The sequence below is a fragment of the Erinaceus europaeus genome, chromosome 2 (genome assembly GCF_950295315.1).
Source record: "Erinaceus europaeus chromosome 2, mEriEur2.1, whole genome shotgun sequence".
NCBI classification, from domain to species: Eukaryota; Metazoa; Chordata; class Mammalia; order Eulipotyphla; family Erinaceidae; genus Erinaceus; species Erinaceus europaeus.
In genome coordinates, this window is record NC_080163.1 from 93,368,715 (window position 1) to 93,383,674 (window position 14,960).

Sequence of the window (14,960 nt, forward strand, 5' to 3'; positions counted from 1 at the left end):
AAGAGGGAAAGGGGTGATGGAGAGGGAGAGACAGAGAGACACCTACAACACTGCTTCACCACTCACAAAGCTTTCCCACAGCAAGTGGAGACAGGGGGCTCAAACCCAGGTCCTTGTGCATTGTAACATGTGCACTCAATCAGGTGCACTACCACGCAGCCCAGCTCAAAAGTTTTCTATTTTGAAATTACTACTTTCAGAAGTCTCTGAAATTAAAAAAAAAAAATTGTGGAGCTATATACATGTTATTTGCCATAAAACTTTTAGGAGTCTAAATTCCATATTAGTAAGAAACATTATTGTCAAAGACTCTCTTCAAGTATAATATTTGTACTGTACATATAACTCCATATATATGTCCCTATATAAATGAGGTTCACCTGATCTGATATATGGTTTGATGTCTGATTTGCTCACTATTTTCTGCTTCTATGTTAGTATTTCCATTGCAAATAAACTTCACATTATTATGTACAGATGCCCCCCTCCCCCCAACTGGAGGTAGAACATTTCCACTTGATATGGTGTGATAGGTTATTCTGTACATTTGGGAACACTCAAAAGTTTTTCCATGTAAAATAATGGCAGTAGGGTTCCCAGGCCCCAAATATAACCAACAATATAATACCAAATAAGACTATTCTGCTTTCAGATAGCAGAAGAAACATGTACAGTGTGTTGTTCTTACCTGTCCTGGAGAAGAATCCTGCTACAAAATAAATTACAAAGCAATTTTCCTTTCACACTTGAATGAGAAAGGCTTTTCAAGTATTGGCTAAAGCAATGGACTAGAGAGGTGATGCATTAATAAAAAGAGCTGAGAGTTGGGAGTCTGGCGATAGTGCAGCGGATTAAGAGCAGGTGGCGCAAAGCACAAGGACAGGAGTAAGGATCCCGGTTCGAACCCCGGCTCCCACCTGCAGGGGAGTCACTTCACAGGCGGTGAAGCAGGTCTGCAGGTGTCTATCTTTTTCTCCCCCTCTCTGTCTTCCTCTCCTCTCTCCATTTCTCTCTGTCCTATCCAACAACAGACGACATCAATGACAACAATAATAACTACAACACTAAAAACAACAAGGGCAACAAAAAGGAAATAAATTCTTAAAATTTAAAAAAGAACTTCCTTTAAAAAAAAAAGAGCTGAGAGTCAACTGGAGTGAGGAACAGACATTCCTGCAGGCAAGGATGAGAAGTTGAGTCCTGTTGGAATGAGGAATCAGGACCTCCGGCAATGGCAGAGATGAGACCATAGGCAATGGAGATATAAAATGCCCCTACTCCCATGCCTCTCCCACCCCCCCCCACCCCCCCCACCCCCCCCCCCCCCGCTTTTGCATCTCTTTTCATTCCTCCTTCTCATGAGGTCAGACACTAATTGTGAGGCAAAAAGAGCTACCAAGAAAAGCAATTCAAGAAAGGAAATGGAGGATCAAAGGAGTATTGCTCTTCTCTTCCCCGTTCTGTTCTGCCATTTTTCACATTTTGTCCCTCTGAGCAACCTGGAAAATGCAGACCAGGGCAGAAGGACAGAGCAATAATGCAGGTGGTTATGAGAAATGAAAGTAAACATACCAGAGAGGTTCTATCCCAGCTATTCCTGGAGCCAGGGTAAGGAACTTGAACCAGAGAACAAGGGGTAGGACTTTTCAGAGAACAAGAACAACACAAGTTCCTATACAAAAGTGAGACTATATTTTTCTCACCTTTTTCCCTTCCGCTGCCTAGCCAACAATAGAATTATCTCCCCTTTACTTCTTATTCAGTTACACTGAGGTAAAATAAGAAAAGGTTGTAGGGATGGTGAGAAGATGGGTAGAATGGGGACAGAAACTCCCAGGGGTACCCAAAGAAAATGTCTCACCTCCACATTGTGAGATTAATCTTCTGTTGGTCTAAGGCACCCAGTACTTGTAGCCCCTTTAGGAAACTAATAAATTATAGAGAATGCACAGATGGGGAGAACCTTAGCCAGTTGCCAGCACCCTGAGATTAGATGCATCTCAGAGTGGAGAGAATGTAACCAAAGACAGTCTCCTTACAGTTGATCAGAAAAGGTCAGGTGGGAACATACACAAATTACATCTCTAGCTAAGACAGTGTCAAATGTGCCCCCCACAACCCAAGATTCAAGGCGTATTTATTTGTAAAATTTGTGCATTACATTATATTGTCCAGACAAAACAACAGGTGGTTGTACATTACACAAAGGTCAGAATACATTCCTTTTTTTTAATATTTATTTATTTCCTTTTTGTTGCCCTTGTTTTTATTGTTGCTGTAGTTATTACTGTTGTTGATGTCATCACTGCTGGATAGGACAGAGAGAAATGGAGAGAGGAGGGGAAGACAGAGAGGGGGAGAGAAAGATAGACACCTGCAGACCTGCTTCACTGCCTGTGAAGCAACTCCCCTGCAGGTGGGGAGCCGGGGGGCTCAAATTGGGGTCCTCACGCCGGTCCTTGCACATCAGAATACATTTCTAAGAGAAAACATCAGGGTTAAGGGTGCTTAAAATTGTCATTATACAAATGTCATTATTATATCAGGCACATTTTTTATGCCATAAGATATTAAGTTTACTCCAGTTATCCCATGCACAATCTACAACTATCAGGGCAACAGTCAGACATTCAGATGTATGGGTGATCCTTGTGGTAATCCAACCCTCTACTGCCTGTGGTCAGGGGTCTCTGAAATATCTAAGCTTTGCCTTAGAGCAGAATTTTGTGATAATGGGACAGATCCTGAAATACAAGCCTCATGGTATATTAGTCAAAAGAATGTGCCTTGTAAACAAATAACAAGCAAAACATATATTTTGCAAACAAAGGTGCAAAGATAACAATCAGTAAGATTTCTTTTTTTTTAATATTTATTTATTCCCTTTTGATGCCCTTGTTGTTTTATTGTTGTAGTTATTATTGTTGTTGTCGTCGTTGTTGGATAGGACAGAGAGAAATGGAGAGAGGAGGGGAAGACAGAGAAGAGGAGAGAAAGCTAGACACCTGCAGACCTGCTTCACAGCTTGTGAAGCGACTCCCCTGCAGGTAGGGAGCCAGGGTTCGAACCGGGATCCTTATGCCAGTCCTTGTGCTTTGCGCCACCTGCGCTTAACCCGCTACGCTACAGCCCGACTCCCAATCAGTAAGATTTCTAATAACAAGTCTCAGGAAGTCTGGGATCAGAAAACTTCTTCAATAATAAATACTCATTCAGAAAATCTCTTTTGAGTACACACTGTATGTCAGACATCACAAAAGATTCTGAAGTCAATAATGGACTAAATTTAGCAACCCCTGTTCCTCCTACTCAGAGACCAATATTACTGAAAACAAGAGAAACCATTTGTAACCTCCAAAGCACTTCCTCCCATAAACCAAGCTAAAGAAGCAATGATTTCTTGGTCCTCTGTAACTATAAAGGAAATTCAAATATGGTCTTTTTTTTTTTTTATCAGAGAAACAAACCTTGCAGCAAGAACAGTAAGAAAGGAGCCTCTCCTAGTTACAACTAAGAACAGCTTTCTCTGCTGTAAGCATCATGTGTGCGGAGAACATCTGCCACGTAAGTAGAGTGTGGTCAAGGCAAGGATGCCCTTGGGATCAGACAGATATAGGGTGGAAGGCTAGCTCCATCACTCACTAGCTAGAAGATCTTGGATCAGCTATCCAATTTGTTTTAACCATCCTTTCCACATCCATAAAATAAAAATGATAGTAATACTACCTTCCTGTATATCAATGAGAGGAAAGCCATGAAAGATATGCCATTAAAGAGAACATCTCAAGTTGCAAAAAAGCTCTTACAAAGTGATCCTATTTCTATTATTTTCTTGGTGAGAAAATATGCATAAGCACACACATGCATAGGCACACATACACACACACACACACCACTCCTACACCACAGTCACCCGTGAGAATTAAGAGACATTGAAAGTCTTCATTTTCTCCTCTACATTTATTATTACTATGAAATTTCTTATTCTGATCAGTAACTTTTTTTTTTTTGCCTCCAGGTTTATTGCTGGGGCTCAGTGCCTGCACCATGAATCCACTGCTCCTGGAGGCCATTTTTTCCCCTTTTTTTGCCCTTGTTGTAGCCTTGTTGTGGTTATTATTGTTGTTGATGATGTTGATGTTGATGTCATTCGTTGTGGATAGGACAGAGAGAAATCGAGAGAGGAGGGGATACAGAGAGGGGGAGAGAAAGACAGACACCTGCAGACTTGCTTTACTGGCCTGTCAAGCGACACCCCTGAAGGTGGGGAGCCAGGGGCTCCAACCGAGATCCTTACTCCGGTCCTTGTGCTTTGTGCCACGTGTGCTTAACCCGCTGCGCTACCGCCTGACCCCCGATCAGTAACTTTTTTAACAGAGAAAATACTATACTGTCATTAAAAAAGAATGAGACATGATGTGCGGTAGGAGGATGACAGCATAGTGGTTATGCAAGACTTTCATGCCTGAGGATCCGAAGTTCCAAGTTAAATTTGGAGCACCACCACAAACCAGAGCTGGGCAGTGCTTGAATTAAATATATATATAACACTTTATATGCATTTCTCTACAGGTATTTGTGCCCTGATAAAGATTTTTTAATGAGGCAATTGATCTATTCCTATATGAAAAGATTAACTGGATAAATTCAATGCGCTATGAAGTTATGGTGTATGCACAGCATAAAATTCCATTTAGGTGAAAAAGCCCTACATGCATGCATACACATGCATGGTGAGAACCAGTATATGGACGCTTTATTGTTGTCCTTGGCATTTTCTGATTGTTTTTTGTTTTGTTTTGTTTTGTTTTGTTTTGTTTTACAGTGTTTTAGAGGACCAAGAAGATACTGCATTAAGACTCTCATGTAAGAGGGCCCTGGTTTGCTCTTTGCCTATCACTGCCATATGCCAGAGCTGAGTGGTTCTGTTTTTTCCTTTCTTTCTTTCTATTTTTTTTAAAGCTGTTTAATCTATAATGCTTTTAGGAATTCATTTTGAAAATTGTATTATATTTTTAATAATAATAGTATTTGTCCAAGAGGACTGCTACAACACATACACAGTATGTGATGTTAAAATAAAAAAAAAAAAAAAAAGAATCCTTCCTTGGAATATACCTAAAATAGACCTATTAGCTTTTTCCAAAATAGAGACCCCAAATCTTCATCTGTAATATCTTGTCTTTAGGTTCATGATTAGTCAGTAATTTGTTCTGCCTTATAGCTTAACTCTTTTTCAGCCACCAGATTCTAGATGCTATCATGATGCCAACCAGAATTCCCTGGGCAGACGACCCCACCAGTGTGTCCTGGAGCCCTGCTTCCCCAGAGCCCTTCCCCACTAGGGAAAGAGAGAGACAGGCTGGGAGTATGGATCAACCTGTCAATGCCCATGTTCAGCAGGGAAGCAATTATAGAAGCCAGACCTCCCACCTTCTGCACCCCATAATGGTCCTGGGTCCTTATTCCCAGAGGGACAAAGAATAGGAAAGCTTTCAAGGGTGGGGATTGGATACGAAGTTCTAGTGGTGAGAATTATGTGGAATTGTACCCCTTATCCTATGGTCTGTCACTGCTTCCATTTTATAAATAAATTGTTTAAAAAAGAATTCTTAAGTATTTCTACTTAAAATTTCTCAGTGTGCAAAACATAGTAACCCACAGCCCCCACTGCTGCCCATCCCATTCCTAGCCTTGAGCTTCATGACTGGAACTGACTCAGGAAGACAGTAAGAATGAAGGATAGAGTACACATGAAAATTGGAACAAGGATCAAGCTAAAAAATAAGAAGCCTATAATAACTTATTCAATTTTAACTGAGTCATTACAAAATAGCAAAATGTCTCCCTCATCCAAGCCTCATGAAAAGTCCTATGATCACAACGTTTGAAGGAAACTGAACAACTTGTTCAAAAATTTTGTGTAACCACAAAAAGCCACAAATAGCCAATGCACTTCTGACAAAAAAAAGGGGGGAGGGGAAATGTATCACACTCCCAAACTTCAGTTTATATTACAAAGCAATAGTAATTAAAATAGCATGGTACTGGAATAAAAATGGACACTTAGATCAATAAAACAGAATCAAGAACCCTGAAAAGAGCCCACTACAGGCAAAAATGTCTCTTCAACACATGGTGCTGGGAAAACTCGGCACTCACAGATAGAAAACACAACCTAACAAATACCACACATCAAAATCAAATCAGGGGGCCAGGCGGTAACGCAGTGGATTAAGCGCACATAGCGCAAAGTGCAAAGACCGGCACAAGGATCCAGGTTGGAGCTCCAGGCTCCCCACCTGCAGGCAGGTCGCTTCACAGGTGGTAAAGCAGGTCTGCAGGTGTCTATCTTTCTCTCCTCCTCTCTACCTCCCTTCCTCTCTCCATTTCTCTCTGTCCTATCCAACAACAACAACAGCAGTGGCAACAATAACACCACAAGGGCAACAAAATGGGATAAATGGCCTCCAGGAGCAGTGGATTTGTAGTGCAGGCACCAGCCCCAGAGATAACCCTGGAGGCAAAAAGAAAAAAAAAAAAAGAAATCAAATCAAAATGGATCAAAGATCTGCCTATTAGACCAAAAACTCTAAAATCTATAAAAGGAAATATCAGTGAAACTTTGCAGGATCTTCATGTCAAAGAAAACTTGGAAACTCTGCACCAGGGACATAGAAAATGAAAACAGGGCAGCCGGGCGGTAGCGCAGTGGGTTAAGCGCAGGTGGCGCAAAGCGCAAGGACCCGCATAAGGATCCTGGTTCGAACCCCGGCTCCCCACCTGCAGGGGAGTCGCTTCACAGGCGGTGAAGCAGGTCTGCAGGTGTCTTTCTCTCCCCCTCTCTGTCTTCCTCTCTCCATTTCTCTCTGTCCTATCCAACAATGATGACATCATCAACAGCAATAAAAACAACCAGGGAAACAAAAAGGAAATAAATAAATATTTAAAAAAGAAGAAAATGAAAACAAGAGGAAATAAATGGGACTACATGGCATCTACATAAAAGAAAACTACACAAGGAGAACCAGGCAGTGCAATCAAACATACAAGTGACTGATATCAAACATATATAAAGAACTGGTACAGCTCTACAGAAGAAAACAAAAACAAAAACCCTATAAAGAAAAGTGGACCAAAGAACGAAACAGATAGTTTTCTCAAGAGATACACATGGCCCAGAGACACATGAAGAAATGCGCCACTTCACTTATCATTAGAGAAATGCTAATAAAAACTACACTGAGATTTCATCTCACACCTGCGAGAATGGCCTACAGCAACAAAACAGGAAACAACAGGTGTTGGAGGCATTGTGGAGAAAAAGGGACTCTGCTACACTGCTGGTGGGAATGCAAAATGATACAGCCCCTTTGGAACACTGTGTGGATAGGGCTTAAACAAATACAAACGGGATTACCTGATGATCCAGCAATACCACTCTTAGGCATTTATCCAAAGAACACTGAAACACTAATTTGAAGGGACATATACACCCCTATGTTCATAGCTGTATTATTCACTAGAGCCAAAGTGTAGAAGCAGCCAAAATGCCTACAGACAGATGACTGGTTAAATAAATTAGGGGATATATACTCCAGAGTCCTACTCTTCAATAAAAAAAAAAAAGGATATTGTGTATTTTGGGACAAAATGGATGGGACTGGAGTTGATTATACTTAGCAAAATAAGTAGAGATGAAAGATAACTACCAGATGGTTTCACTCATGTGAAATCTAGAGAACTGATACACATGAATTTTCAAGAAAAAACAACTGAACGAAAACAGAAGCAAATAAACTGTTTCTAAGACTGTGAGAACTATAGTGGTGGTTATTTTGGGGAGGTTGGTATTAAACTATATGCTGTATTCTTGCAATCTTGTAACCCACTATTAATCACAAACAAAAAAATGGTGGGAGTTATGGGATATATTATCCTTAGAATACTACTCAGCAAACAAAAAGATGATTTTGCATTCTTTGGGACAAAATGGATAGAACTGGGGGTGATAATGCTTATCAAAATAAGAGATGAAAGACTATTATCAGACGGTGTCGAGCACTTAAGAAATCTAGAGAACTGACATACATTAATGAGCAAAAATAAATAAATAAATAAATAAATAAGAAAAAACAAATATAGAAGAAACAAACCTTTTAAGGTTTTAAGAAAATTATGGTGATTATCATTGGGAGGTACGAGGTTGCAGTGGAACTACAGCCTATAATCTTACAATTCTGCAATCCATTATTAATCAAAAAAATTTTTAATAAAGTCTTGTGTAGGTCCAGTACAGAATAATGAAGATCCTGGTTGCCCCACTCCTTGGGAGACAACAAGTCCCTTACCAGTCAACATCTGTACTGAAGCTCTTATACCAGGAGAGCATGACCTGTCTAATCTACTCGCTCCACCCTTTACCACACAATTAATACAGTAGCTACTCAACACAAACTTTTTTTTCTTTCGACTTCCTTTTTATTTGACAGAACAGAGAGAAACTGAGAGGGAAGGGGTGATAGAGAGGGAAAGGGAAAAAAAGACACCTGCAGACCTACTTCACCACTCATGAAACATCCTCCCTGCAGGTGGGAATCAGGGGCTGGAACGCAGATCCTTGTGCAGACCCCAACACAAACTTCATCATAGAGCTTCAGTTCATATGTAGCCCACATTTTGGTGACTCAGTATATTTTTCCCTTTCTTCCTGTTCACCATGTGCTTTAACCTCCCCACAAAGTAAACATTTTTTCCAACAAGAGCAGTACATCAATGCTACCTTTATTCTAATGTGGACCAAGCACAGAACTGAGCCTAAAAGCAGCTCTTCACAGACAGTTGTTCCATGGACTAGAGGTCACCGGCCTATGGGTAATTCTAGCACTAGCTTTCCACACCCTACTTGGAGCAAATACTATGGTGTCTTTCTCTCTACCCTTTTGCTAACTTTCCTTTGAAAAAGCCTCTGACACCACAATGTTCAATGAAGCACTCCAGATTCACTTGCAGAACAGCCTTTGGAAGAAATGAGTAGCAGTTCTCTCCTCTACGTATTTCCTTCCAAAACTTTCTGCATACTGGTATATTATCACATAAATCTGCTGTCTAAATTATCACAGCATGTCAGGCTTCTTAGATATCTAAGGAAATAAGGAAGAAGTGAACAATTTCTCAGTTACCATTCCTCAAGAGTGAAGAGCACAGAAGAATAGTCCAAGACACGTCTATGGGGAATCCCAACCTGAAGGACTGGCAGCAGACAAAGAGGCACTCAAAAGCACTAACTTCTAAGTACAACCTGTTATTACACCAGTTGGTTAGGACCATTGTAAAGAAGTGCCACAGAAACTACAAGTCTAAAGTCAATGCCACACTAGGGCTGGTATCTCCTGAGCCATCACTTCTTGGCATGCAAATAGCAATTTTCTCCATGTATCTTCACATGTTCTTCCTTCTTTTTTTTTTCTTTTTTTGCCTCCAGGGTTATTGCTGGGGCTCAGTGCCTGCACTATAAATCCACTACTCCTGGAGGCCACTTTTTTCCCTTTTGTTGCCCTTGTTGTTTATCGTTGTTATTGCTGTCATTGTTGGATAGGACAGAGAGAAATCGAGAGAGGAGGAGAAGACAGAGAAGGGGAGAGAAAGATAAGACATTTACAGACCTGCTTCACAGCTCATGAAGCAACCCTCTTGCAGCTGGGGAGCTGGGGGCTCAAACCGGGTTTCTTATGCTGGTCCTTTACACTTTGCGCCTCATGCACTTAACTCACTGTGCTACCATCCGACCCCCATGGTCTTCCTTCTATGTCACTCTGACTTAAGTCCCTCTTACTATTAGCACATCAGTCATACATCATTCTACCTTCACAGCCTAGTTAATGATGTTATATCCTTAAATAGAACCATACTCTGAGGATCTGGGGAGAGGGCTCCAACTAGAAGAAAAAAAATTTTAAGTTGGTGCAAATTATTCAGCCCCACAAAGCTGGCAATAAAGTAAGGGTAGTATAAGTGTGACTACAGAGAAAAAAGAAAGCATACCAAGCACTGGCAGGAGAAAAGAAATTTCATCTATATTCCTCCACATCTTGTTCTGACTTTTCTTCCATCCTTCTTTCTCAGTCCTTTGGATCCAAGCTCCACTGCCATTTCTGTTCTGAAGCCCTGTTGATGATTTTAGTCACAGTAGCCTGACTTTCCAACCAAATGCAGAATACTTACTAGCTATACCATTTATCTGGCCCTGAGCCCCAAGTGACCACAATATTGGATCTCAATACCTTACACATTATTGCACTTGAGGCTTTATCACCCCATCCCTTGTTTAGTTCATACTCCTCCTCTGCCAGCTCTTCACCAAAGTTAGGCCTCCTTTTCCTCACAAGTCAATGCCTTCAGAATCCACTTTCCCTTGGCCCTTCCCAACCCCTGTTCTCAACTTATTAAAATCATTTCACCCTTAAGACCTCAGTTTTGATGCCTCCTCTTTCTCAAGGAAGCTTGTGAAGAACACACACATAAACACTCTCACATGAAGCATCTGTGAAGAGCTGCTTCTATCCTCTCTGCAGCAATCTGCCACATGACTTAATATGTTTACTCACATACCCACACTGGTAGTAAGTTAGAAGTGCATGTGTTGGGGCTGGGGGCAGTAGTTCAATGGTCGAGCACCTGCCTCACATGCAAGAGGCTATAGGTTCAACCCCTGGTGTCACCTTGTAGCAGCAAGAAGTGTATGTGTCTCTCTCACAATATTATCCGCTAATTTATAGGTTTATCTGCAGAACCTATAACTGATTTCTCAATCTCTATCTAGCAACTAGGGCAATCCCAACACCTAGTAAGTGCTCAGTAAATATTCAAAAAAAAGAAGAAATGAACAGCCATATGATAATTGTTACTGGGAAAAAAAAACATACTTTGAGAAAGAGGCAATGGAAATAATACCTAAACAGATGTGCACCGATACTGTAATTTAAAACAGTGGAATCAATCACATATCTTATTGCTCTACTAAGTCATAATTCTATATGAACTGCTTAAATATGTTTTCCATATCAAATTTTACAATATATAAAAATCTCCTGCAGATTATTTTTAGTCCCTTGAAATAGGTATCTGCAGTCACCTTCTTTCTGTGGCTCATTCCCACCACTCAACTTTGACCTCAAACCAACAGGAATTCCTTGAAGTAAAGAACTGGTGTATCCCCATGGTGACTACAACCCAACACTTTTTCATTTTCTTCTTCATATTAGGCAGGAAACACTAAAATTCTGGGAACAAGATGTGTGTCACACATTGGAAATGTTCATATCTGCTGATAACACTCAATCTACCTCAGCTAAGCGCATGAGGAAGCCACATGGTCACAATCTAAAGGAACATAGAACGTAACTAATAAACTGAAGCAACATTCCACATGTTATCACTTTCAGCTTTGCGCAACATGTGGAAATGGGCTCACGCACCACTTGGTAGTGTCAGAACATCTAAGGGAGGAGGATGCATGTTTGGGATTTATTATGGTCACTCAGTTCAGGGAAGTGTCCAAAGGAGTGTGTTACAACCTCCAGATGGCTGTGTGTTACACATTTCTGACTTCTAAAAGTAGTAGTTTCTGAGATGTATTTAACTTCCAAGTGCTTAGATTCTTTGTGCAGCCTTTGTTGTTTTGAGTTCTTGAAAGCAAAATGTAAAAGCCTGAAAGTTGACATTGGTAATAAGAAATTATTTAGACTAGGGAAAAAAATGTTTTTCTTCAGTATAGGAGTCTGTATCAGCTCAGACTACTAAACAGGGTGTAAAACATTGTTCTTCATTCTCCAGGCAGTATACCCTATTTCATCCGCAACTATTTTATCCAAATTTTAAAGATTTGAGAAGTTCAGCTGGACTTCTTGAGAAGTAATCTTTCTTCTCCTAAAGAAAATATGGCAAATATAAAGAAAAATATCTAAGCCAAAAAAAGTCCCCAATAAATAAATAAAGCCTGAAGCTACAAATATGAAAACAAAATCTTCCAAAGTTTTTATCTTTTACTTAAAAAAATTAAACATGAATCAAAAGAAATTTTCAATTTTTTTTATCTTTATTTACTTAGGGGATAGAGAGACAGCCAGAAATTAAGAGGAAAGGGAGTTACAGAGAAAGGAGATAGAAGACTCCTGCAACATTGCTTCACCACTCATAAAGTTTTCCCCTTGCAGGGGGCTGGATCCAAGTCCTTACACATTGCAACATGTGCATCCTACCAGGTGCATTACCACCAGGCCCCTAAATTTTCGGTTAATTAAAATTTTCTGCATATTTTCTTTCATCTAGTGATATAAAAGTGTTGTAAGATCTAGAAAAGATGAGCTTGAAAAGGAAGCAAAGAAGTGGCTACAAGACAGTTATAGTTACAGTTGTCTGATAAGTCACACCTGTGAATTTATACTATCTAATGCTATTCCAAAGTTTAGTTCCTACTGTAATTGAAACCATTCTCATCCAGACAAAGATATTGAGACATAGATGTTATCAGCCTTACCAAATATCAAAAATGCTCTTTCTAGCAAAAATGGAATTGTCTTATGTCTACAAGTTTATTTTCACAATGAAGGAAGCATGTCTTACAGATGCCATCAGCCACAATATATATAGTTGAGTCAGACTACCTCACCTTCTAGAAATTTAAATTGTGACAACTGCCCAAATATTTAGCTTCACTTAAAATTATTTCAGCCCAAACACAAAACCCAAGAAAAATCACTTTGATGGAAACATTTCATCTCACTCTCTGTAAAACCAACAGAAAGCTACATTCTGTCTTAGCATAGTCCTAAATGACATTTCGTTGCCACAGCAACAGAATTCTGCTACCTGTGGCCATGATTTGTTAAGAATTCCACCAACCAGTAAATTTTGTGCTATGCATTCATAAAAGCAATAGAGTGGCCTAAAACAACTTGACAATTAAGGTTAGATATCCTACCTAAGATTCACTCACACAAATATGTACAACACACACACACACAATTATGGCTTTCCCAATTCCACCAAAAAGGTAAAACTATATCAAATACCTATTTTGAAATATATACACACACATAGGAGAAAAAAAAAAAAACCACTTTACTGTTGTGTTTTAGACTTTGCTGAATAAACGATACCTGTATGCCAAAATATATCTTAAAAGGTAACAGAGACAATCTGGAGACATGTTTAAAACAAATAAACAAAATGCATTATTTGTGCTCAATTTCATTCCAAAAGGGAAAAAATGGTCCTGAGATATAATTTTATTTCAGTAAGTCTGACATATTAAGTAATGAGCTGAATCAGAAAAAAAAAAAAAAATCACCCTGCATCATAAAATGAAAAAAAAAAAAAAAACCACCTTTATTATTGACCAAGGAGCTTCTCATGGCTACTTACCCTCACTGGGGGGCTCCAAGCTTGCACCCGTGGCTGCTGTCCACCCTGGGAGCTCTGTAGATCTTTGGAACTACAATTAGCCACAGTGCTACTCTGAGCCCTTAGTGCATTTGTCCCACTGCCCCCACCAGGGCCAGGTTTCCAAGGCCTTTGCTTGATGCCATCCAGAAGTCTGACCAGTAAGATGTTACTTGGAAGCTCCTCTACTCCAGAGCCAACAAGAGTCCTGCATTCAGGACATCTGAGTTCATTTCGGGATCCTACAATCCCCAACAAACAACGTTTGCAAAATGTATGCTGGCAAGGCAAGACCTTTGCAGAAGCGTCAAGCCGTTCCAGACACACAGGACACTCCAGAAGATCCAACAAGGCAGATTCATCCATCTTGGTCTAGTTTACAGAGGAAAAGCTTCAGAAATGTTCATATTTATCTGCATCCTTTAAAGTGATTCATGTAACATCCATTTCAGACTTTGCTCTGTAGACAAGGGAAAAGAAGACAGAGAATTAACACTATTATCTTGGGAAAAGGTTCACAGAGAAGCCAAGAACCAAAAAGTACACAAAAGCACTTCCTCTAGACTGTGTAGTTTTGCTTGGGAATGTGATTCCTGACCTCCCAAAGTCAACAACTGAAAACTAAATAGACTTTTTAAACAATTCAAAATTAAGTATTAAAGATACCTAGAAGATCATAATTATAAAGCACTTATAAGGTTCTTCCAATGAATAGCCTTTATCAAATACAAAAAAAAAAAAAAGCAAAATTTCTTCTGTTTTAAAGTGATACCAGCTGCCTTAATAAAGTTCTCAACTCACACTGGAAGTGAAACAGAAACAACTGAAAGTCTCCTCTACCTGAAATTACTTCCAAATCCAGAAAAGTTCCCAATTTTGGAATCACCTCTGCGTTTAAGAAACCAAGTCTCATGTGATTGCCTGGGGTAAGTGATTCCAGTATTAAATACATGTGTTTCTTCAGTGGTCTTAAAAATGGAATTGTTTTATCTTGCCCAACCAAAATGAGCTGAAGATTGACAAGTCTAAAGGACACAACTCAAGATTTTCTTAAATATCTAAACCATAAAAAACATCCTTCAGAGCTGAGGCTGGCAAACTCTGAAAAGAATTTCTGAACGGCCTGTCCTAATCCCATTCAGGAATTCTGGCAAAATTATCACTGAAAGAATTCGACAAATAGCATATCGGCCTGAAAAATTAGGCACATTCATATTTTTTAATAGGGTCGAGGCGAAAAGAGTTGAAGCACTTAATCCAATGACTGCATTACACCCACCCCTCAAAAAAAAATGTAAACGTGGTTGCCTAGGAGAAAGAGAGTATAAAAGGTTTGTAAGGAAACATGAACAGCTGTTCTTGACAGAGTCCATGCTGAGCCCCTGTCGCACGGAGGCTACAGCACAGGTAATCCCCGCCCCGCAGAGGCGCGCGGGCGGGGGGGGACGAGGGCGCGGCAGCAAACACACCAAGGAGCCAGGTGTGGCCGCACCCGGCAGGGGAGGGTCCTGATCAAG

The 14,960-nt window shown here is 40.1% G+C and overlaps 1 protein-coding gene across 5 annotated transcripts in view; it reads right to left on the bottom strand.

Moving 5' to 3' along the window:
• SH3RF1 (SH3 domain containing ring finger 1) overlaps positions 1–14,960 on the bottom strand; it is a 210,958-nt gene that overhangs the window by 194,914 nt on the left and 1,084 nt on the right. For all 5 annotated transcript variants that reach the window (XM_060184349.1, XM_060184343.1, XM_060184335.1 and 2 more), the window contains exon 2: positions 13,426–13,903. In XM_060184349.1, coding sequence (XP_060040332.1) covers positions 13,426–13,809 — 384 coding nt within the window. In that variant the 5' untranslated portion in view covers positions 13,810–13,903. The remainder of the gene's footprint in view (positions 1–13,425; positions 13,904–14,960) is intronic.